A 23,649-nucleotide genomic window follows, 5' to 3' on the forward strand; every position below is an offset into this window, starting at 1 on the left:
TCACTGGTTCAAATTCAGCTTAAGTTGGTGATGAGTGAAAAGGAAGAATGAGGTAAGAACCCAGACACGAAGCTGGCTTCCATTCCTGACTGCAACATATTCTCTTTGTGTGCATGGACTACTCACCTAACAACTCTTTCCTGCACAGTTGTAAAATAGGAGTAAATACTATGAATATCACTCCAACCCTGGAAGGCGAATTCTTTAAGGAATCTTGAAGCATGCAAGACTGTCAGAAGATTAACATATTGCTACTCTTAGGCTGTTTGAAAGTCAATATGAAATAAATTAGGGGGAATTTTCTCAGGACAGGTCAACACCCTAACGTTTAAAAGAAAAATATCAGCCACGCTTTTGAAAGCATTATAAACATGGAGACTGTTTATAATGTTGAATGGGCTTGTAATTACCTTTTTTTTTTCCTCATAGGTAGACAGCATGGGTTAAAACTGAAGCAAACTGACAATCCGGAAGCAACCACATTATGGATGAGAAAGATGGGAGGAAAAAAACATGTGGTATGGAGATGCACTGTGCTCTGCCATTATACAACACAGCTAGTAAATACCGCCTCTGTTAGTTGATGGAAGTAGAAAGGAGGGGGGAGAAGGAAAAAAAGTTGAACACCCTTGCTACCCCTTGATAAAACTTGAATTACTGAAGGAGCTTGCATCACTGCTGTGCAATTCTTGTTTATCCTTGGAAAGCCAAACAGCTCCCATTTTTAAAAAGTGCCATGCTGGCATGTTTTACCACTTCAGACAATTAAAAGTGAGGAACGAGAAAAACAAAGGCAACTACACACACAAAGGCAACCAACACATTTTCACTCATTCTTGGGTTAAAAGTTGAAAAATAATGATGGCACAAAGTTCAGACACAACACGATATCTTCATTAATAAGCTGTAATTACTATGAAAATCATCATACCATGTCTTACACAGTCATGATTTCAGAACCATTGCTCATACACAGCACTGCACATTTCTGACATTTTCAGGAAAATTTTGAAGGATTACAGCTTTTTCCAGAGACTCTCCAAAATATTTTAACCACAAGAAAAAGTATGTGTTGCTAAGTATATATTTGTTATTACTTCTACTTCAGAGTTACCTATGCTCTCCTTTTCTGAGGAAGCTCATACACTGCAATTCCAGAGGACAAATTAAAGCACAACTGCCATGATCTAAAGTATTTAATGAGCCAATGTGTAACATATTCGTGCCAAGAAGGAAATCATAAAGATGAAAAATTATGTCTTCCTCTTCCAAATATAGTTACCAAATTTCAACTCTGACAGAGGTAGGGAGCGAGATATTCAAGCAATGAACTTCAGTGATGTCTTGTCAATGGATGGAGCCAACAAAAGCCACAAGCACAGTTTCAAAATGATTTAATGGACCATGCTTTGCCCAAGCACTCCTATTGACAAAATTATGAAGTGAATGCATCAGTCAGTGTCAAAACATTACACTGGAGTTATTTGCTGCTCTTTCACATTCTGTTTAATATATACTCAACTTCTTCCTCTTGCCCATTGAAATGAATTGCAGAATAATGTCTTTTTTTTTTTTTTTTTTTTTTTTTTTTTTTTACCACTGCTTAATTGTTTTTGCCACCAAGCTGTTCTTGCATTAAGTCAGACAAGCTTGAGAGGACAGCTCTGATCAACCAGAACAAAGATAAGCTGACCAGAAAGCACACCAAGGAGAGAAAGAGGGGAAATAACGTTATTACGCAAAGTAGAAATTCCCCATGCATTTTTCATGCCTTTGCAGAAAAGGTGAGCATTGCTCATCATCATACATTTCGGCCTATAGTTGAATTTTAAGTCTAAATAAGAAAATCCTCTACATCTGTCTCTGAGGGCACTCTGATTATTCAAGTGGGAAAAGCTAGAATTGTATTACATTGCAAGCATTGATTCCGTATCTTTTATACTTTGCACAGTAAGTCCTCACTACTAACCCCCAAAATGTATGTGTGTGAGAGAGATACTTGTCTCTAATTCTCTGCAGAAACAAAAGAAACATGAAGATGTAAAGCAGTATATGGCATCACACTAAAGCTCGTATTACATTCACACAATATCGAGAGCTGCAGTTTGAATCACTGTGCTTGAAAACTGGACAAGTATAATGCAAGGGACAGGAGTGATTATGTGCTCTCCTTCCTTTATGACCAGCTGTTTCTTTTTGGAATCACCAATAATCACTAAGTAAGATTAAAATTATGGCCTAGCCTGTGTATTTACTCTAGTCACAGCTCCAGAAGGAGAAAAATAATGCTCTGTGAATGAAAGTAGGACGCTAAGGAACATATTACAGAAATGAACACAGCTTGAAAATCCATTCCCACCCCTTAGAAAGGGCCAGTTTCTTTTAGTTAATACACTCTTTTATTTTCATTTCTTTAAATAAATTTTCAAAGAAATTGAAAAATAATTTCATCTCCTCATGGTTTTATCTTTGGCTTGATAACCTGACTTTCCTGGACCCCTGTACATCAACAGAAGTCTGCAAGTTACAATGTGGATTTGTGTCAGTATAGAGTTTCAGTTCTGATAGAAGGGATCTCTTACCTTCAGACAAGAACAAATCATCAGCTGGAGACACCAGGTCTGCTGGGATTGCAAGGCCATTGCTCAGTGATGTGGTAATCTGATTCGTCAAGATAACCTGCAAACACATAGGGAGAGGGGGAAGGGAAATGAATTTTTATAGCTACAGGAAGGCAGAGAACAGCCCAGGCAAGGACTGGAATCCCTCAGGCACAGGCACAGCGTGTGGGCAACCCCCTACTCTGACCTTCAGCAAATTCGGCTCAGAAAGTATTGAACTACCTGCAGTAACTAGAAGAGAACTGCAAAAAACGTGCAGTAAAAGGGATATTGTTAAAAAGATGAAATATCAAACAACATATTCTGACAGATAAGTATCAAACCACTGTCCTGAAGAACATTCTCCAACAAACAATGTGATGCTCCTTATAAAGCACCTAGTGAGAGAATAATATTTTGAGAATTTTTTAGGTCACTCATAAGGCCAAAGGACCAATTTTAAGAAAAACCAAAACTCTGGAATTTTAAAGGCAAATGGCAAATGTATTTTTCAAGTAATTTCTATCCAGTTCATACACTTCCTTTCTTTAGCTGAAACACAGTGCCATGAAGAAAGGTGTGGCAGTGATACTGCCCCACTGATCTGAAGCATAGGAGTACTACATTCCACAGGGCTATCTGCACACAGGAGGGCAGTCTGATGTTCTTCAGGATCACAAGATTCTGGCTAACAGCAACAGCTGGTGCTACCTACACAGTGCTACAAAACATTTAGTTCTCTGACAGCATGAACGAAAGTCTTGCTTGCAAGAGAAAAGCAGTCCCTTGCACTTCTGAACATGTACTTCTTTTCTAATAACAGAAAACATGAAAGCAAACAGTCAATTCCATAGATAGGAAGGCGTATAACCTCAATTACCTCTTAATGCTTTGGGGATCTCTAAGCCACTGCAGTTTCTGCAATTACAACTGGTCTCCACTTAGAAGACTAACAAAAACTGCAGAAACATGTAGGTGGTTTTTTGTTGTTGTTTTCTTCAAAGAACCAAGGTGGTCCTTATTCTTTACTTAAAACTTACTCCACTCCAGACTCAACAGCCTGTCTTCAGCTGTATATGACACGGGAGGAAGGGAGACTGGAATCGCGCATGCTACTCTATGGATACGGCTTCATGATGCTACTGGAATAAACTAACAGCTTGCCACAGCTAAAAGGAAGACAAATATCTCTCTGCTCTTAAACCCGCAGCTCAGAGGCTATTCTGGCAGCCGGGCATAAGATACAACAATATGGCACAACACTGAGAGCTTTCCCCGATCAGGTACTAAGAAACATGCTGAAAAAGAACACGCTAACAAAAACTTCTATGCACATACATAGTGGTGGGATATGAAGTTTTCATTGGCACACTTTTGCAATGATCGCATTATTCACATGTGTCAAAAGCTTTGTAAGCAATGCAGTCATCCTATGCCTTTGCCAAGGTAATCTTACACTGTGCCATCATGTATGTTATTTATGCACCACATAGTAAAGGAACGATACCATATTTAAGGATCTTTCTTAAAGAACAAAGCCTAAATAACCTAGACTTTATGCTGCTCTTCTTCAAAAGAAACTCATTCTACACACTTCGAAAATAAAAATGGAGAATAATTCTACTATTTGTTTTAATCTTTGAGATTTTTTGGCTTCCTCTTCAGCTGGGATCTCCACAGACCTGATAGCTGTAGAAGCATAAATTTTCTTCACTCTTATGTTTAACCCAAGCTACACCTCCAAACTTACTCTTCAACTTCTGATGTGTCCTTCAATACCATTCAACACTAACAACACTCTAGACACCTTGTTACACCAGTTGAAAGTGTCTTAAAAGAGGTACAGTTAAAAAACGTGCACACTTCCTCTGAGATGAAGCCATATGCATGTGCAGAATGCTTATTTTGGAATTCACTGAAAATTATTCTTCATTTCTGCAAGCCTGCAGAGCCTACAGAGAGATTCAGTTCTCCCATAAGTACAAATCAAGGGGCTGTTAGCTAAGCACTAAATGTGGCGTTAAATTTCGTCACACTTCTGCAGCCTCATTTACTGCAAAATTCTTCCATCAGGTGCAGCTGTGCATTCCTATATCATCAACCAATATTCATTTCGGTGCACCTAGCATAATGCAGTTTGAATCTCACTCTGTAGGTGTGCAGAGTGCTTCAAACCCTGGCTCAAACACAAGCTATGGGTTGCTAACAAAAGGAGAAAAGCAGGCCTTTAGTCACCTTCATCTCCAAAGAAAAATGTTAAGGCAGTCAGATTTAGAAAACTCCTCTTAATACATGTATCTTTTAATAAAGGTGCAAAAATCCAATTTCGTCCCCTTACTGGAAATTGCTAAGATTTCTTTAATTTTTCCCAGAGTAAAACCTTGGTCAGCAATACTTTGGCAGTGAATAGTGGCACACAAACAAAGCCCTGTGGTTTCGTCAGTCTCCAAGCCTATATTCAGTTTGAGGCCCTGAATACTGTTACCATGTGCTTCCCAGTATCACATCTAAAGAACGTATTAGCTTCTGTCCAAAGTCTCCTTCACCAACCTGAAATATGTGTTTAAACTCCATTGCTTTGAAATGGACATATGGCTATCCTTTGAAATGGAACGAAATATATTCAGAGAATTATAAATAGGCGTTTGAGGAAACTGCCCAAGTGTGATACAGAGAAAATGCCCAGGTAAACAAAGGAGATAGGGAGTAAAACAGCTGTGTGCCTTCCTCATGAGTACAATTTTAAACTAAAAGAGGAGAGAATTAGATCAGATGTTAGGAAGAAATTCTTTACTCAGAGGGCAATGAGGCACTGGTGCAGGTTGCCCAGAGAAGCTGTGGCTGCCCCATCCCTGGAGGTGTTCAAGGCCAGGCTGGATGGGTCTCATGGGAGGTGTCCCCCCTGCCCATGGCAGGGGGCTGGAACTAGAAGGTCTGTAAAGGTCCCTTTCAACCCAAACCATTCTGTGATTCTGTGCTTTGTGCATGGAGAGAACCAGCTGAATCTCATACAGTGCTCAGTTCTGATCTTAGGAACTCCTTATCTTACGAATAACCAACATTAGGTGAGCGAGGGTTAGAATATTTTCCTTTGGTCTGCTAGATGTCACACTTCAAAGAAACCATCTCTCAATGTTAAACAGTGCCTGGAAACAGTCTGGGGTCACAAGTCCAAGCAGATTTACTAGAAAGAGTGCCTTGCATTGAATTAGCAGTAGCACTTCCTCAACTTTTCCTTGGAGATCTGCCATTGAAATAACGATCAGATTTACCCTGTTTAGTACAGGAGACCTGCCAAATCCACAGTCTAAGTAGGTAAGGAAAAGTTGCCTCTGTTGTGGTTCCTTTTGACAGATACTGGACAGTATTACCAGCCAAGCACAGCTTCCACTTATTCCACAGATGCAATGCCAGTCATGAGTTTATTTTCTTTCAGCAGAACAATCAACAATGAGAACATTAAAATATCATGTAGCAACTTTATCATATTAAAATACATAGTATTTTAATAGCAGCTCCTATTCTCGGCATTAATGGAACAAAATATTTTCATTATCAGAGGTACTTTCATTACCACTATGGCACTAAGTCACAAAAAAAACATAATACCTCTTCATGCACAACCGAGGCCTGACACATGCAACAGGTAAGGAGATTTTGTTACTGCTTTCTGTTTTTAGCCTGTGACAGATGAAGAACATAGAGCTTCTTCTGCCCATGATTGTGCAAGCAAATGGAAAACACCCTCTACTGCTAAAAGAAAAAAGACCAAAAGGTCAACTCTATAGCCTTGTAACACTGAAAACTTGTCACACTCAGTTTCCTGTGGAATTCAGTGAACTGTCTTACACCTTTTAGCATATTCACTTGCTGCTGGTAAAGGTGGTGAAAAATCAGTTCTCAGCTTTCAGATTCTGACAGAGTTACACCGTAGAAATTCACTCAGATTCAAATTTCAGAATGATTTCTGGGGAAAAAAAAAAGTATTACTTAAAATAACACACAATTCACTGATACAACTTCTCAATCTTATGAAAAAGTTTGTTTACTGTCCCAGTATCAGCACACCAAACTTTGATTGTAAAGTAACCCCTTGTAACTATTAGAAAAATGGCAAGAACACTTTTCCTTACATTTAAAAAAAAAATGAAGAGAAACACAAAGAAATAGGGGGAACACACTTTCAAGTTCCTAATTTTAGACACTTGAGAAAATTCCTGACTCCTCTTATGATCTCCCTCACTTTTATAGGAATAGGAACACTAGTTACTCCAGGAAAATAGTGTTCGCATTTCAGGCAGAAACAGACAGTTGTTAATTCCAAGATTAATCCAAAAGCCAACACCTTTATTTTTATAATCTCTTGAAACCTTATATGTCATGGTGAAAGGAGAATCTCCTTCCACTGGTGTGACTTTACCAGATGCCAATTTTCTGGAGGCACAAAAGAAAAATAAAAACACTTATTTAAGATACCCAAGTTCCCAGCACCCATGTTTGTTGAAAATAGCGTAGTTCTTGCATATGCTGAAGGACCTTGCAGGTCCTGGGATAAAGTTGGCCTAGGAACTGAAATATGACTGCTTCACACAGAAGAATAAGCAAACTATTTTTTGTTTGATTATTTATACAGTACAATTTTTCAAGTACTCCTCCTGCCCTTCCTCGGACCACACTGGAACTACTAAATCTGACTTTGTTGTCCTTGTAAATCCCGTTGAGTAAATAAGTCATTTTCTGTAAACTTGTGGTCTCAGCCTCCTTGTTAGTTTATTGCAAAATTAAAGGGAGCTCAGTGCAGAACTATCAATCAGTAACCAGCAAAGGTATAAAGTCTTCTGGAATGTACCGAGAGAGGAGGAAGAAAAAACAACCTCTCATGAAACGTCTGTTTGTTAAAAGAACAGAGCAGAATTCCCCTTTTCGCAAGCAACGCTATTTAGGAAAACTCTTATTAAAGGCTTCCTATTGAGTTGGAGAAGCAAGCGCAGGAACACTCTGCCCTTATTAGCCCATGTATTTGTGGTTTTCACTGTACTCAAGCAACGTCGCTAGAGAGCACGAAGTAAGAGTGACATTCGGTAGATGCTGACTCAGCACGCTGGAGGAGAAGGGAAGGAAATTTTACTGTTCCCCAGCTACTCTTCACACCAGTCCCTTGGAAGGCACCTCTCCCTTTCCCTGAAGCCCAGAGCTTTTAGTGAGGCATTCAGCAATGGGTCAAAACAACAGTGGCTACTGTGTATGCACTAGCAGAAGGAAAGCACACCAAGCAATACCACAAAGCCAGATGGGGCAGGCAGCAATCCTGGAAACAGAAAAAGGGAACAGTGAGAAAACTGGGGCGAGGGCAGCACACTTCAAACAGCTGCAAGAACTGCGGCCTTCTCCTTGGGAACCTGCTACAGCTCCCTGAGACCGGCAGCAGTCTGTCCAGAGGAAGAACCCTAAATTACCAGACAGTCGTCAAAGAGCAGGGTACTTGTGATCTTCAGCTAGGCTACAGACTGAATTAGCTTTCTCTTTGACTCCTGTTTCTCCAGAGAGATTTTTTTCCAGCATCAGTAGCCATTTGCTACAAAAGCTGTGCAGAGCTGTTAACAAGCTCAGCAGGACTTGTACCTAATATTCACAAGGAAAAAAACTTTAATAAAACCAAGCATTTTCAGCAAAATCAGGGAATTACAGGCAGTAAGAGGCAAAGACTAAACTGCAACACCGAGATCTGCTAAACAAAATCAGAGTTTTAAAGAGAGAATTTCAACTGCCCACAGCCACTATAAGCTTGTTACTGCAGTGGTGCTTGGTAGGGGCTTATTCCCCAGGAGAGCAGGCTTCTCTGATGAAAAGCCTCTGCACTATTGAGACAATTCTGAGCTCCAGGACCAAACCAAACATATTTACATCACAACTATTACTATACACACATATCTTCACTCTCATAAAACCATTTTGACTCATACAAACCAAACACAGGAGAGAAAAATCCAACAGCACCTTATCTTCTCAAATCAAAGCAAATCCTCACACCTAGCCCCTACTCTTCCCATTGGAGTTCTGGACTCCAAGTTGAGCTGGCCACCAGCCCCAGCACATCATGTTTCTGTGGGGAAGAATGAAGATAACACCAAGCACTCTACAGAGCTCAGCCATCACAAGCAAAAAACTTTTTAACAAATGAAATTCACGTGCTCAAAGCCAAACACCACCTTCGGTATTTAATCAAGGCCTAAATAACAAAGATATTTATTCAAAGGTAATTGTACATGTTGTAGTAAAATCATAATAGCTAACAAAGAAAGAACAAAATAAACAGGTAAGTGCCTGTATTTAACAATTGTTGCTAATCCAAATCAGGTGAAAGAAAAGGTTATTTATACACAACAGAGAAATAGGATGGAATGGAAATGTGAGCATTGCAGTGAAGCAGATGGATGTTTTCAGGGATAAAGGTCTAGCAGCTAGCCTGACTAAAGGCAAAGACAAGGCCTCAGTACTGAGAGTTGTTTTAGGGTTCATATTCTTAACCAATGTCACCAGAATTTGGCATAATTCCCTGAACAACAGATATATACACACACACAAACCACTGAAAGCCTATTGAGAAATGCTGCCTAATCCTATAAGCAATCTAGCAACAAGTGTTGGCCTCACCTCAGTGGAATTTCATCTGTACCTATTTTCAGCTGCATCACATCCAGGAAAAAAGGGTTAATCAAGCAGTCTAACAGCATGAAGACAAGAAAGTAGTGGTTTTCTAGAAGCCTCATGAGCACCTTTTAAGAAGAAGGATGATTAGAGAACTGTTCCTCAGGACACATTATTGCTAGCTGCAACCATATTAGAGCTCCTAAGAAGAGGACTTCCAGCTCATGCTTTGCCACAGCATCTCTACCCAATTTTTTTCTCTTTCCTTCCTTTTACCTTCCTCAGCAAGGTAATTCATGGCAGCAGGAGTCGTTTTATAGACACGGGATTTCATTGGGTATAAATAGGAGTTGGAAGAAACCAAGGAATCTTTCAGAAACTGGCCACTGGATTTACATCTGATTTATTCTGCTTTGCATAGGAAAAGTACAAAATTATGCAATTCTGTTCCATAAACCTTCTGGAAAAGTAAAGTGCATATTCATATCTCCACCAATTGCTTAAAATAATCACAATAAATTAATAAAGCTTCCACCAGGCAGGGAAAAAAAAAAAAAAAAAAAAGAAAGAAAAAAAAAAGAAAAAAAGAAACAAACCAAAACAAAAGCATGCTGTTCTCAAGCAGCTACATGCCTTCGAGTTGAAACAGCTACCACCCAGAGATAGCCTGAGGTCTTTAGCCTTTCCTCCTCTGGGAACAAGGATCGCAGCCAACCCAAACGTAACCTTCAAAATTTGCACTGCAGCACCCTTGTGCTACCCTGCCCCATGAAAAAGGTTTGTGTGCCTGGAAGGCCTTCACATCCAGTACTGTGTGTTGCCACAGCCTGTAGGGACCTGTTTGCAGAGACATGCGTAAGGCAGCTCCCAAGAGGAACCGCCACCCTCCTTCATGCCTTGCCAGTCGCCCAGAGCTCTGGGTTAGTTTCAGCAGGCCTTCCTGCTCCTCCGCCCTCCCCTGCAGCCTCTGCATAATGACAGCTCTCTGAATCCAGCTAACTCCTTCACGCAGTTAGCAACGTACCTCTCTAAAAGCCTCTGGCCTGATCTTGGCTGAGCTGAAGCGGAGTGCCGTGCAGGAAATCACTGTCACCTACAGATGGCTTTTACAGCCAGGACCTGCTTTACTCCCAAAGCTGCAAACAGCACAGCTTAAACGTGTTTTCTGATGCATGCCAAATTGTCTCGTTAAGTTAAAAAATTCTGAATTCCCTCTTAAACCTCGCACTTTTCTCAGCAAAAGGACTTTTGGTTGATTCTTTCTGAAGGATGGGGAAGAAACTGGATTGTCTGGAGTATCAGCAAAGTTGTACAGAGCCTCAGATCTGCTCTGCTGGCCCACTGAGCTCCAGGCTGAGGGGAGTGATAAGCACAAATCCTGTTCTTTAACAGAACAGCAAGAAAGTGGATACATACACTTTTTTTCCTCAACGAAAAATATAGTTTATTTTATTCACACTTGCTAGATTTCCTCAGCAGCTGTAAACACTGACTGAAAGCTCTTCGCTTTTGCTGGTGGAGTTCAGATTCTAGGCCGCACACCTCCCCTGCCTCATCCAGTGCTTCAAATTTACACGGCCTTATGCAACTTCTGTGACATTAAACCTCACTACCTTCTGAGGGAATAAATATATCATCAGCCCTGTTTGTTGCTGTAGAGACACGCTCAGAAACTAAGCAAACTGACTACAGCTATCACAAATTGTTACCCTGACTTCACAAGGCAGATTCAAAGGATTTACATTCAGCTGAACACCTGAGAACACCTCAGAACAAACCAGCATCTATCCAGCAAGTTATGGTTATAATTCTTTCTATATTTAGTTTTTATCTTATTTGGCTTTTGTATACACCTATATATATATATACATATATCTCCTAACAACTAAGTGGGAATATGAACTAAACTAATGTAATACTCTAAACAAAGGCCTGTTTAGGACTCATGGCTTATTTCAAGCTGATAATTAGTGTACCAGCATTTTTATTTGATTTTGGCATTTTAATAAGCCCATCAGAAAGAGTGTTTATACTACTATATACACAACTCAATCTACATGTCATTAATTTTATTAATTCCTCAGATTCCTCCCCTATTAATTCCTTCAGGCCTTCAAGACAGCAGGTCACAACAAACATACTGTGTCTTGGATGCAAACCGTAACAGCTCAGTGGGCTACTGTCATTACACAGCTTTTCTAAACCATTTTAAAACACTCACCCTAACACCCCCTTATCCCACATTGTGACCCTGTGCCAACATTTTAGACGGAGGGCGTTGTTTTTTCAGGCTGCTCCTCAGTGCCTTGCGGAAGCAGCAGAAAGCAGCTTTAGGATGTGTGAGAATTCCCCTCAGCTCTTCGCCGTTAATTCCCCTACAAACCACACTTTTTGCCTGCTCTACAGCACTGGAGCCCTTCCATTTACTTTTTAGGCAGGCAGCAGAGGACTACAGGAGAAGTGGCTCCACCTTGTCCAAAACTGCCCTCTGTTCATTAAACCTCTATAGGCAGATGGCTATATGGCATCATCACAAGACAACATCAAATTGCTTCCACTGTTCTGTAGTCCATATATTCTATCAGTGTCACAGAATCAAAGCAATTCTTTTTGAGGATTACATAGTGTGCTTTATACAATGTTTGTTGCAGAAGTTTTTGGTTTTTGCTGTTTTACGATAGCAGCTGACTTTCACTGAATGCATTTTGGACACAGACTGGCTTTTTATACTTCATCTATAAGGGCTACCCTTAACTGACCACATAGCTTTAGTTCACTGCATATAAAAGTCAATCGATTTTCAATACAGGGTAAGAAGGACTTGGGATATATGACTCCATCTACAATTTGCCTAAGGCAATTTAACAGGTCTGCAGAGTACTAAGGCAGCAACTGCTATTGCACACAAGTGTGACAAACCGATAGACCAATGGTTTTCTACAAAATGAGTCAGCTTTAAGAAAGAAGGATCAAACCAGGAGGTGACATCATTATGTGGTCCAACTGAGGCCCACCTAGGGAACATTGTGTTCCTGGTTATTTTAGAGTGTTAAACAAAATTCAGCTACCATCCTGTGATGGCTGGAAGAGAGCAGAAGTCATCCAAAAAACAAAACAAACAGATGATGAAACCAACACCCACTTCCCAATCTACCACCAGTTTTGCTTCTCTGTGAAATAAGGCTCAGAAATATATGAAAGAATAAGTGAGAATGAAGAGTTATGAATTATATGTACTACATAAATACCGTACATTTTTCTAAACTAATTCTTAAGCAATTTTTCCTTAAAAAAGACAACAAACAAACAAAAAAAACCAAACAAACCCAATCTACCCAAAATGCACAATGGTGCAGCGTGCTATGAAGTTTTATCAGCACTTTTTGAAACCTGTTACAGCACTCTTTGAAGCTTTGCTGCTTAGCAGTTTGTTTATCCTAAGTACTTATTCCACAAAAGCATATCAGAAAGAAAAAAAAATTAAATATGTATACAGTCTACAAGTTACAGATAAACAGTCCATATTGAGGTAGAAAAAAATACATGAATGTGCATGATTGTTTTCTAAATACATCTGATCTGATATTGCCCAGAGGAAAGAAGAAGAGAAGAACATAATTCAGCCATGTCACTTCTCTTCAGTATTTTTTTTTGAGGGGGAAATACCTTGTGGCTCAAAGCATTCTGAAATTTCATTGGCACTTTCTTGGCCTCTGCATCCCATGTCTTCTAAATCCTTTCACTAGGAAATACAGTTAGTCAGTATTTCCCCACTAAAATTGGAGCTTATGTCAAATTTTAAAATGACAAATTTCTATTTATGTACTTAGCTCACTTAAATCGGGGTGTACTTGCCTTGGAAATATCACTCATTAGAAATCTCTTTGAAAGTTAGGAGTTGGGATGGAAAATAAACTCAGAAAAATGCAAGGGAGTCATTTTTGTGCTGAGACCGCAGCATGACACATCATCCCCCTTAGGCTCTGACTAGTACAGAAAATAACAGCATTTGAGATTGTCCAAATAATATCACAGACCCATGAAACTATACTCAAGCTAATTTCTCACCTCTTGGGATAACAACCCACTCCTCAAGGTCATTACTTAAATATGTGTAGAAGACAGCACTGTAGAAATATGTTATCTCATTTGTGCTGCAGGGAGCATCAGCCCTGTAGGGTTGTTTTGGTAAATCTTTCCTCAACATTAAGACAAATCACATTGAGACTGATAACAGTGAAACACGCAAAAACAAATCAATTCAAGCCCAAAGGTGTTCTTTGAGAGAAAAAAAAAAAAAAAAAAAAAAGTAATTTCTTTGGGAAGTTGGTGATTATTGAGAGCACCTCCACTGATTCCACTGGAAATGAGATTGTCTATAAGTATTACTGTTCTCTTTTACTCGTACCTTAGCTTTATGTAGATTTTAGTAAACATCAAGAACAACAAAATATTTATTCAGCTATTTGGACACACCATTATAGCTGTTACTAGAACTACAGAAATGTTGGAAGTTATCAGGTGAAGACAAACAGGCTTTGGCACCTTCAGTTATATTAAACCTTAGGACAACCTTCGTAATTGTGCAAGATATATTTCACAATTACAAAGCACCTCCTCTTTGAGAATCACACTTAATGCACCTAAACCATTTTTGCACCTCATTCAAATTAACCTAAGAGAACACAGTTGGGTCAAATCTTTTGAGATTCTTGCTGTGTACCCTTCAAACTTCACATACAGACACAGCAGTGAAAAACAGCTGACATCTTCTGAATAGCCAGCTGCAATTTTGATGAAGATCTGGATTAATTGTTCACTGTAACTATTAACTTTTTATATCTCACATACTTGCTATTAAAATTCACAGGATCATGCATTCTCCTTGGACTATATTATAACAGTTTAGTCTGAAATATTTCTCAAGAAACCACAAATGAGTTTCCATTGTGGAGTTCAGTATTAAACTGCAAAGATAGTGATATTAGGAACTAATTTAATTTTGAAAAAAAATGAAGAGAAGCAAGGTATGCTTAATCAAGATAACAGATGTGCAGCAATAGGCTTTCTATAGGCACGTGACTTGAATAGCTGTTCTTTCAATAAGAAGTAAGAAAGGTGAGGGCAAACACAGGAAAGAAGCCTAGGATAAAGAAGTGCTTTAGGACATGGTTGTTTGAAGACACTGCTTGCTTTTCACAGCAAACTGTGGAAAATCAGGCGTAAAACAGCCACAGGCTGGTTCCAGTCAGACTGGAAGCACATCTCCTGACCTGGGCATGGGGCGGGAGAGTGGTGGTTGCTGGATGCTGCACACTGGGATTGACGTGCCACTGGGAGAGTGGCCCAACACAGACTTTCTCAAGGAAGAATGTCTCAAGGAAGAATGGGGTGCATTTGGGGAGTTCTTAAGACAAAGATAAAAAATAATTCACAAGATGCTTGGACTTCAAAGTCAGGTACAACAGCAAAGTAGAGTGTGAGACAGATTGAAGATAATTGCTCATTTATATCCAAATCTTGGTAAAAACTCTTCCATGTTCAGGCACATGCTAATTTGCAGAATGCCTTATGTGGTGTAAGACGTACAGCTTCTGCAGGCGTAATGCCACTTATGGCACATGCCTCTAGCTACGCTCCCTGAGTCCTGGAACCATCACAACATGCATCAACTAGAAAAGTGTTTTCAGTAGGAGTGTTATTAGTTCAACAAAATTCTTTTGCTGTTGGCTATGCCTGGAGTCCATTAAGGATAACAGTAGGTTTTATTACTATTTATATATATATATATATATATATTACAATAAATCGCTCCTCAAAAGTGTAAAAAAATTAATAACCCTTACCTGCTTTACCAAACCTTAAATTTGCATGTATGAAATGAGTATCATGCAATGGACTTCTTTTACTTCAGCTACTTCTTAGACCTGTGTTCTCCTCCAGAATATTAGATGTACACTCCAGTGTAGAAGCTAGCCTGACAAGGTAGGGCCTCATTTTAAATTTTATTGATGTTACTCGGTTTTCATTCCAGACTGAGTAAGATTTAATGCAGGTTGGTTTTATTGACCCTAAAGGATTTACACCAAAATGAAGCATGATCAACAACTTATCTCTTTCCACCTTCATCCTTCTGTCCCTAAACACATTTCCAAGGGAAAAAAAAATAAAATTCAGGCTTTCTTTTACCATTTACTCTTCACCTTGCTTCGTTCTCAAGAGTGAATAGGAGGGAGCAGAAGTCCAGCCACATGTTTTCTAATCTTGGCTCTGACAGCAAGTAGCTGTGACTGCTTACTGATACAATAAATTCTTTGTGCCCCATTTTCCAAAGTAGGCATAACGCCTACTCCGTGAGAGTGCTGTGAGATTCAGTATTTTACTTTCCTAATGCTTTGAACTCACTGTGTGAAGGGTGATAAAAACACCAAGTGTTTTAAGAGTCTTCCAATGGTACAGCTGAGCAATGTCTAGATACAGTTTAGCTGAAATAGTTGACTGCTAAATATTCTGGGCATGGGGTTGTAGATCTTGTAACAAAACTCCCATAATCTCCCCCCAGAGAAACCCATAGGCCTTTTTCATTTCTTTATGAATTTTATTTAAAAATCCTTGCCCTTTACATGAGCCAGGTAAATGAACTGTAAGGATCGCTAGTTTGCACTGTGAGTTTGGGAAGGGTAAATCTGGAGAGCTACTCTTGGAGCAACTTTCAGTATGTTGTACGATATACCGTAAAACATCAGTACTGTATCAATAACAGAGGAAAAGAAACAAATACCAGCTTATTATTTATACGTTAGCTGGGACTCTGCCCTGGTGAACAACTTTTGGTCTCTCTTGAGTTTACTGAGGGTGTTTTAAAGAACTATTTCACAGAGCAGGTAGATTGAATAGATCCAGAGCAGTGAGATGACAAAACAAGAGGAATGCAGCATAGTTTCAGATCAGGCCTGTACTAACTTATCTTCTGAACTGGATAACTCACAGTTCTTGTGCCAATAAAGGGCCAATGACAGCTATTCTTTCACAGTGCACCAACAGATGCCGACCTTGCACTACTTTTAAAATACGAAGTTCCCTAAGGAGCCAGACATGCACGGTATAAGCAGCATGGAAAAACATTCAGTGGAAGGTGTGATTTATGAATAATTAACAGAGAACTTCCTGAAAGAACGCAAATCACTGTGAATCCCGACAGCGAATCCAAATGGCAGCAAGGGAATTGGCACTTCTACAGCATGGCGGGTCATGGGAGCCGCCCCAAAAACTGGGCTGCTTTGAAGGCAAAGAGGCCTGAAATTTCATTATAGTTCAAGGACAAAGGCTGTAAGTAGAAGAGCTGTTCCCATGGCGTAAGATGCCATGTATCAGCTGTACAAACTGTTCAGTGTCTCTGCAATGACCACCAGCAGAAAGATCACCATTTATTTTGTAAGCATTTCTATTCCATCTACAAACAGCAAGAGCCAACATCCAGACCAAAGGCAGACCCACTTCCAATCCACAGACCTAAAAACTTATTGCATTTGAGAAATGGCTGGATATGAGCTTTACAGTTCAAGTCCCTCTTCTCAGTAATGGCTCTTGATGTCTCAGTAGCCCAAATCCCACAGACATTATTAAATTTCAAGCATTTGTGCAATATATTTCTGATATTCTGTGGCCTTGTCATTGGATTCAGGTAACAAAAAGAATATAGACACAAATAGTTCCAAATCCCACTGTGCAAGTGTGCAGCATTAGCTTCCGTGGGCCAAAACAACAGAAAAAAAAGTGCTCATTTAGGAAATTTTTCAGATAGTCTCAAAACACTACAATGACTCAGATCCTGAATCTCAGAAGAGGTAGTAGACAGGAATTATACCATCTGTTTTATCGACCAGAAACCTGAGGTAGGAGTTTGGGAGACCTTGCCAATATTTGGGCACCAATATTTGACAGGTCTCTATAAATGACAGCAAATCTGTAGAACAGTTAAAGGGAGCAGCAACAGCAGGGATGCATTGTCTGATACTGATAGGGAATTTGCTGGGAGTTGAAATACCTATGAGTATATCCTTTCCTGAAGGTCATGTTCCCCCACCCCTAGCCTTCCTCAGAATGCCTCCCAAGCTGAAAGCAAACTTATCTGTCTTATCTCCCAGCATGAAAGGTGGAAGACAGAATCACATCACCTATAAAAGTTGTAGCAGAGTAAAGACCAAGGTGTTAAAGAGTTTGGAAGAACTAATTCTTTTCCAAAATCATCTGAAACTCTTGTTTCAGTATCACACAAAGCAAAACTTCTTAACTCTGCCTAGGCTTTCCAGTAAGCTTTCTAATTTTATTTGAATGTGGAACTCAAAATCCAGGGGATGCAAAAGAGTAGGGATTTAAACAAAAGGATTTTACCAAGTGTTCACTGGTCTAAATTACCTGAGTTTTATAATGCAAAAGCCCAGGCTTGCTGTTTCCTTCTCTCTTTTGTATCAAGAAAAGAGGAAACTAGATAACAGTCTGTTAGAAAGTGGAGATCACAGTGAAGAAAGGCATTTTAGCTGAGAGCTAGAAATAAAAATAATAATAAAAAAAAAAAAAACACAAAAACAAACAAACAAACAAAAAAAAACAGAGAAATATCTTTTAGAGCAAAATATTCATACCCAGACTGACCTAAATTCAGGCTATTGTCAAACAGCATCCAATCTGGGACCCTGGCTGTGCAGGAAAGGAAATACTTCTGGAGGGGAATGTATTTATTTATAAAAAGACCCGGAGAATGGGAAGCAGACAGAACTCAGTTCATTGGAGGTGGTCAAAAAGTGTCAGGCCTAGAAGGAGTTAACAGTACAGCATTCACACAGTTCTGGAAAACAAAACATCAGAAGAGAGACAAAACCAAAGAACAAACTCAAAAAGTGTTCCCACTCAGTGCAGCACTTAAGCATGCACTCAATTTTAAGTATATACTTAAAATGCTAATTAAAATATGTTTAAGTGCTTTCCTGAGTTGAGGCCAAAGAATTCTATCAGATGTTGATGGGAAAAAAAAAAAAAAAAGCCAGTATTCACAGTGTTCTACTTAGTATTGCAATGCAAAACAGGTTATTAAAAGACAAAATGCTGTATGAGGCAGAGGTTGCATATTCTTTTAAGAGTACATTGCAGCTAGCCAGACACTACTGAATTGCAGGGTTATAAAAGGGAGGACTTCAAGTGGTGGTGGTGGTGTGATGACACAACACTACACCTGAATCCGGGGTGTGGACAGATTGAGATCGTGGAAAGAATGCATTTCAAGTTTCAAACAATCAAATATTTTAAGCATGCACATTTTCAAGAATAAATACAAATATAATATTAAGAGTTTAAGGAAACAATGTCAAGCAAGAGGGTATAGCAACAGAAATGGATTTAGGCAAACTAGCCACTTTAAAAAGGCTATGTAAAAAAAAGTATCTAGGCACAGAGGAGGGAGTGACTAGGTTGCAGGTAGATCAAAGTAATGTTATACTAAAAGAATAGCAGATAATGTTCCATTATTGCCAAATCTTCATACTACACACCCACAACATTAGAATACAACCACTATTTTCCTGTGTTTCTAGAGAAACAAATACAGTATTTCTCTGTCTACTTTCCCTGAAGTGTGGAAAAGCATAAAACGTTCAGACTAATAATACCAACAACCAAGGCAATTAAGCCCATTAAGATTATTGTTCTTACTTCATTTACAAGCTGCAATCAAAGGTCAGCATTGAGTGTTTTAGAGATATCTGGCACATCTAGGGAATATTACAAATGCCTAACCATCTGACACTAGTGACCACAGTTTGAAAACTTCAGAAGCCAGCTTAGTGCTGTTTAATTCAGAAAAGACAGGAAGTTGAAAATCAGCTCAAAAGTAAATCTAAAAGCCTGTAGTTGTTACAGAAGGCCTACATATAATACAAATATTCATCTCAAGACAGAGAGCCCTAATAACAAATCGAGCAAAAAGTTTAAATATGATTTTCAAGAGACAAGCAGACCTTACAAAATGAGCATTCAAACTACTACAGCTGATGGAGAGGAAAATAAATTACAACAGTCAATATATAAGAATGAAATCCAGAGAACTCTGATGGAATTGGAAAAGCAAATAAACAAGGACATAAAAACAAACAAATTCCTGAAGAATGTCTAAAGCAAGTAAACAAAGAATCTGCTGGGAAGAAAAAGTGAAAGGGGACAAGGACCACTTACAGAAATAGTATGATTATGTTAAATACATCCTCAGTGAAAAAACAACCTTAGACAAATACTTAAATTGATCCCACAGCTATTTTCAAATAAGAGAGATCATAGAAATTTACAATCATTAATGTTGGAAAACACCTCCAAGATCATCTGGTCCAACCATCCACCTACCACCAGTATCACCCACTAAATCGTGTCCCTACCAGGCCCAACCTTTCCTTAAACACCTCCAAGGATGAGGAGATGCCAGAATCTATGGGATCAAAAGGATACTGAAGTTGCAAGTTAAAGAGAAACCTGTCAACACAATTGGAGGGAATACACCTTAGGTATGAAAGAGTCCTCACAAAGTTCACTTTCAGAGTGGATGAACCCCTAAAAAAATCCACTGTAAAGCAGCTGCATCACAGCACTTGCACATAAACATGCCCCAGTTCCTTTTCTCACTCTACATACACACCATATTTTTGCCCATTTGCAGGCTTACCCTCTGTAGCATTACTGTTTTTCACAGCACAAAATAAAACTCCCTCCGACATGTTGCTATAATAAACCCATCTGCAACTCCCCTGTTCTTCATCTTTGCTAGATCTTCACAAGATCACCACCTTACACACAAAACGTGTCCGGTGTAACGCTGGTGAGTCACTACAATGTCACAGCACACCCACGCTAAAACACCACAGAGCAAATGAGGCACATCTGCCTCATCTTCAGACCCAAATATCAGACTGAGGTCTCCAGGAACTGTTTTCCTTCTTCACAACATTGATTTTTATACGGCTTCATTATGTGTGACCATCCAAAGTTTAAATACATGCCTTGTATTAAAAAGATCATGTCTGTAAGTTTGGGATAGCTGTAATAATCTGTGGGGTTCTGCCATTTGTGTGCACAGTCCATTTCCAGCCACTGCAGCTATCAAATCTGATCTGAATAAGAAGTGATTTTTCAACAATGCCATTTTAGCCATATTTGAAAAATATAAGAAAACACACTGTGGGCACTACCACTGTTCATGTGTTCCTTTGGGGACATCTTTATAAGCACCCATTATGGAGAAAAAAACACACACACTAAAAAATCCTCTAATTTCCATAATGATTTCTAATACCTTTTCCACAGAGAAAAATCTGCTGTATAAGGCTGTAGTTTCACATATGGCTTAGGTGTTTTAAGGCAGTGCTGCAATGAGAGGAAGCCATCCTGCCCTCTCCTGCCTCTCATTCTCATCCCCAGACTGCTGCCCACCCCATGCAGGAAGATGCCCGTGTGGTCAGGAAGCGATGTGGACAAAGGGCCTGATGCAGATTAAAACCAGCCACGTGTGATCCGAATCCAGGTCAGTTCCTCAGTCTGTATGGAAGGAGGATGGGATGATCCCAGATGTTTGATGGAGAACAGAAGTTCTGATTACACTTATGGGGGTTGCACTGGATGGTCTTTAAAGGTCCCTTCCAACCTGAACCATTCTGTGATTCTGCGTTAGACTCTTTTCCATTGCTACACTGAGGGAAAACACCATTAAATTACATCCTTGTTTCTGGTCCTGGTAGTTCTCCAAATCTGAAATCAGACAGTTGTGACTGAAGAACTGGCTGCAGCCCAAGTACACCTCAGCCTACCATGACTGCCTAGCAAGGTGAAGGCAGCTGTTACCTCACAAGTGGTCTGTTTGTTTCATTGCTTTGAAATGGTATTGTCTGGAGGCCCTCATGGTTCTGAGTGCTGCAATTGCTCCCAGGGAGATGTAGAGGAGAAAGCCAAAGTGTTGGTAAACAGCCCGTGATACACCCAACGCGAGTCTCAGCTGCAGCCTCCCTTTCCCCTCGTCCTGCCAGATCCATCTTTCACAGATTCTTTACTTTTTGTTGAAGAATCCCAGTCATGATTTACTAGCAATTTCCCAGGGAGCTTATTTCTTCATCAAAAATGACAGCAAGACTATCCTGTAGAGCAAAAACATTTTGTGGCAATATGTTTACACGAGTGCTTTTCTCTAAAAGGAAAGGATTATATGTATGTACTATTTACATAGATACACTTCCTCTAAAATACCATTTGCTATGCTTCAGCTGGTGACCAGTGCGTGTGCATGTTCTGCAGCAGCAAGGCACCACATACAAACTTTTCAGAAATAGCCTTCACAAGGATTTAACTATCCTACAGAAGTAGGAAGCAAAAAAAAAAAAAAAAAAAATCACATTAAAATTTGACAAAAACCTTGCAGCGTTTTGGAATTGCCTGACACATCCTCTGTTAAGACAACCATCTAGAGTAGCAATGGGTTGTATCTCATATAGATGTGTCTGGTTTTCTCTCTAAGTTCATTGAAAAAAAGTTGAGGATATCAAGAAACCGACTTCCAGTGAAGTTATTCTGCCACCTACTGTTGCTTTTATGGATATACGAGATATTTTAATGTAAATCTTTTCCATTAGAAAAATTCAAAACAAACAAACAAACAAAAAAACAGTTATTTCCTTACTGGGGAAAAAAATATCTAATTATTAACCATAAACTGTTAACATATTACAATCTTGTTCTGTTGTTGACTTCTCAGCTGTGCAAATCAGAAGCTGTTTATTGCCAAAGCCTAGGGGGTTGAAGACGAGGGAAAAGCTTGCTTGGTTTAAGAAAAAACACAAACAACACAACAACAAAACAAACAAACAAAATCATAAATCACAGTATTCACATTAGCCTTCTAAACTTCACATAGAGCAAACTGTCTAACAGCCTTTTAAGCTGAAAATTCTGACCCCAAACACTTCAGTATAACAATATCAAAACAACAATATAATTTAATATATTTTTTAAAGAGTTATATTGAAATTCACCAGTCTAAATTCACTGCCTGATCTAGGTAAATGGAAAATAAGTGGTATTGGAAAGGTAAGCCCATCACATCTTCGCTTTTAGCAGTAATGGAGCTGAAGTTTTATGAAGTTTGACCAAGTCCTTTCACTACAAGGCAGTGACAAGAATGCGGAGGCTTTGCCAGCCTTGTCAGAGGAAGCACCGACTCCACAAAGTGAACATCGGTCTGCTCCACTCCTCCCCTGCCCTGCATGTTTCCTCATCTCACCAGGCCAGGAGAGCCATGGGTGGCCTCCATCCAAACAGCGGCGGAATAAATGAGCTTAGCTCACACGACCTGAGGGGATCGCAACACAAGACAGCACGGTTAACCACTCTTTATATTAAACAGGCATATTTGTTCAGCCTTCATTTGGAACACCACTGAAAGCTTGTTCCACCTTGCTGAGCCTGGCGGCGGCCCACCACCATCTACAATCAGCATCCAGTTGTCCCCCTGTGCCTCTGATACCCTGCTGCCCCATACACACTAGCCAGGCTGCCACCCAGCCCTTTTTGCAGAGCAGCACAAGAATGGCAGCTTCACACTCTTTCAGATGAGGCCTCCCAGCAACTCCTTTTTTCTTGACAAGTGCACAGCTGGGCTATGAAGACGGGAGCTCTGCATCCCACTGCAGGACAGGACTTGAGCAGCTCCTTGACTGAAGCAGCTGCAGGAACATCGCACCGGCTGCAGCGAGCTGCACGTCCCTGCCCGGCCTCCGGCATGGGGCACAGCAGGGAAGGATTTGTTGGCTGGGGTAGAGGAGCTCCTTCATATTTTTCTCTGACTGATTTCTTTAAATTGGTCTCGTTACTGAGCCCAGTGAGCAGACCTGCAACATTAATTACTGCTTTTTGTTTCAATATATTATTCTAATTTGCATACCACAGCAATGAGATTTTAATGAGACCTCAATGCGTTTATATGTACCTATCCACTTTTACTCCTATCTGCATCAAATAATTTCTACATGTTAAGTATTATTATCCCTATATTTTGAAGCAAAATAGCAAGAGTCATTCAAAGAAAGGCAAACAAAAACTGTGGCAGAGCTAGATCCCAATACAGATCTTGGCCACCTTCCCTTGCAATCAATACTAAATAAACCTGCAAAAAAGTGCATATATGCATAAAAATCAAATTTAGAAAAAGATGTTTTTAGTAGATCTGGTTTCAGAGAGTTGTGTTTTCTGTACCAAAATGGAAGGTCATCCTGTACAAACTCAATATTTTTTCTGCTTCTGAATTTTGTTATCTTTTGCTGTGTATGTAAATGCAGTTGTTACATTAAGAATTTATGCAGATATTTTAGTTTTT

At 39.6% G+C, this 23,649-nt stretch overlaps 1 protein-coding gene across 8 annotated transcripts in view; it reads right to left on the reverse strand.

The window, feature by feature from the left end:
* Positions 1 to 23,649, reverse strand: part of RAD51B (RAD51 paralog B) — a 458,335-nt gene that overhangs the window by 248,123 nt on the left and 186,563 nt on the right. For all 8 annotated transcript variants that reach the window (XR_014317663.1, XR_014317664.1, XM_082762401.1 and 5 more), the window contains one exon: positions 2,583 to 2,679. Coding sequence is in view for 6 of the 8 variants with exons in the window: in XM_082762401.1 (XP_082618527.1) it covers positions 2,583 to 2,679 (97 nt within the window). In the remaining 2 variants the exon portion in view is untranslated. The remainder of the gene's footprint in view (positions 1 to 2,582; positions 2,680 to 23,649) is intronic.

The sequence above is a fragment of the Aythya marila genome (genome assembly GCF_965140915.1).
Source record: "Aythya marila genome assembly, chromosome: 5".
NCBI lineage: Eukaryota > Metazoa > Chordata > Aves > Anseriformes > Anatidae > Aythya > Aythya marila.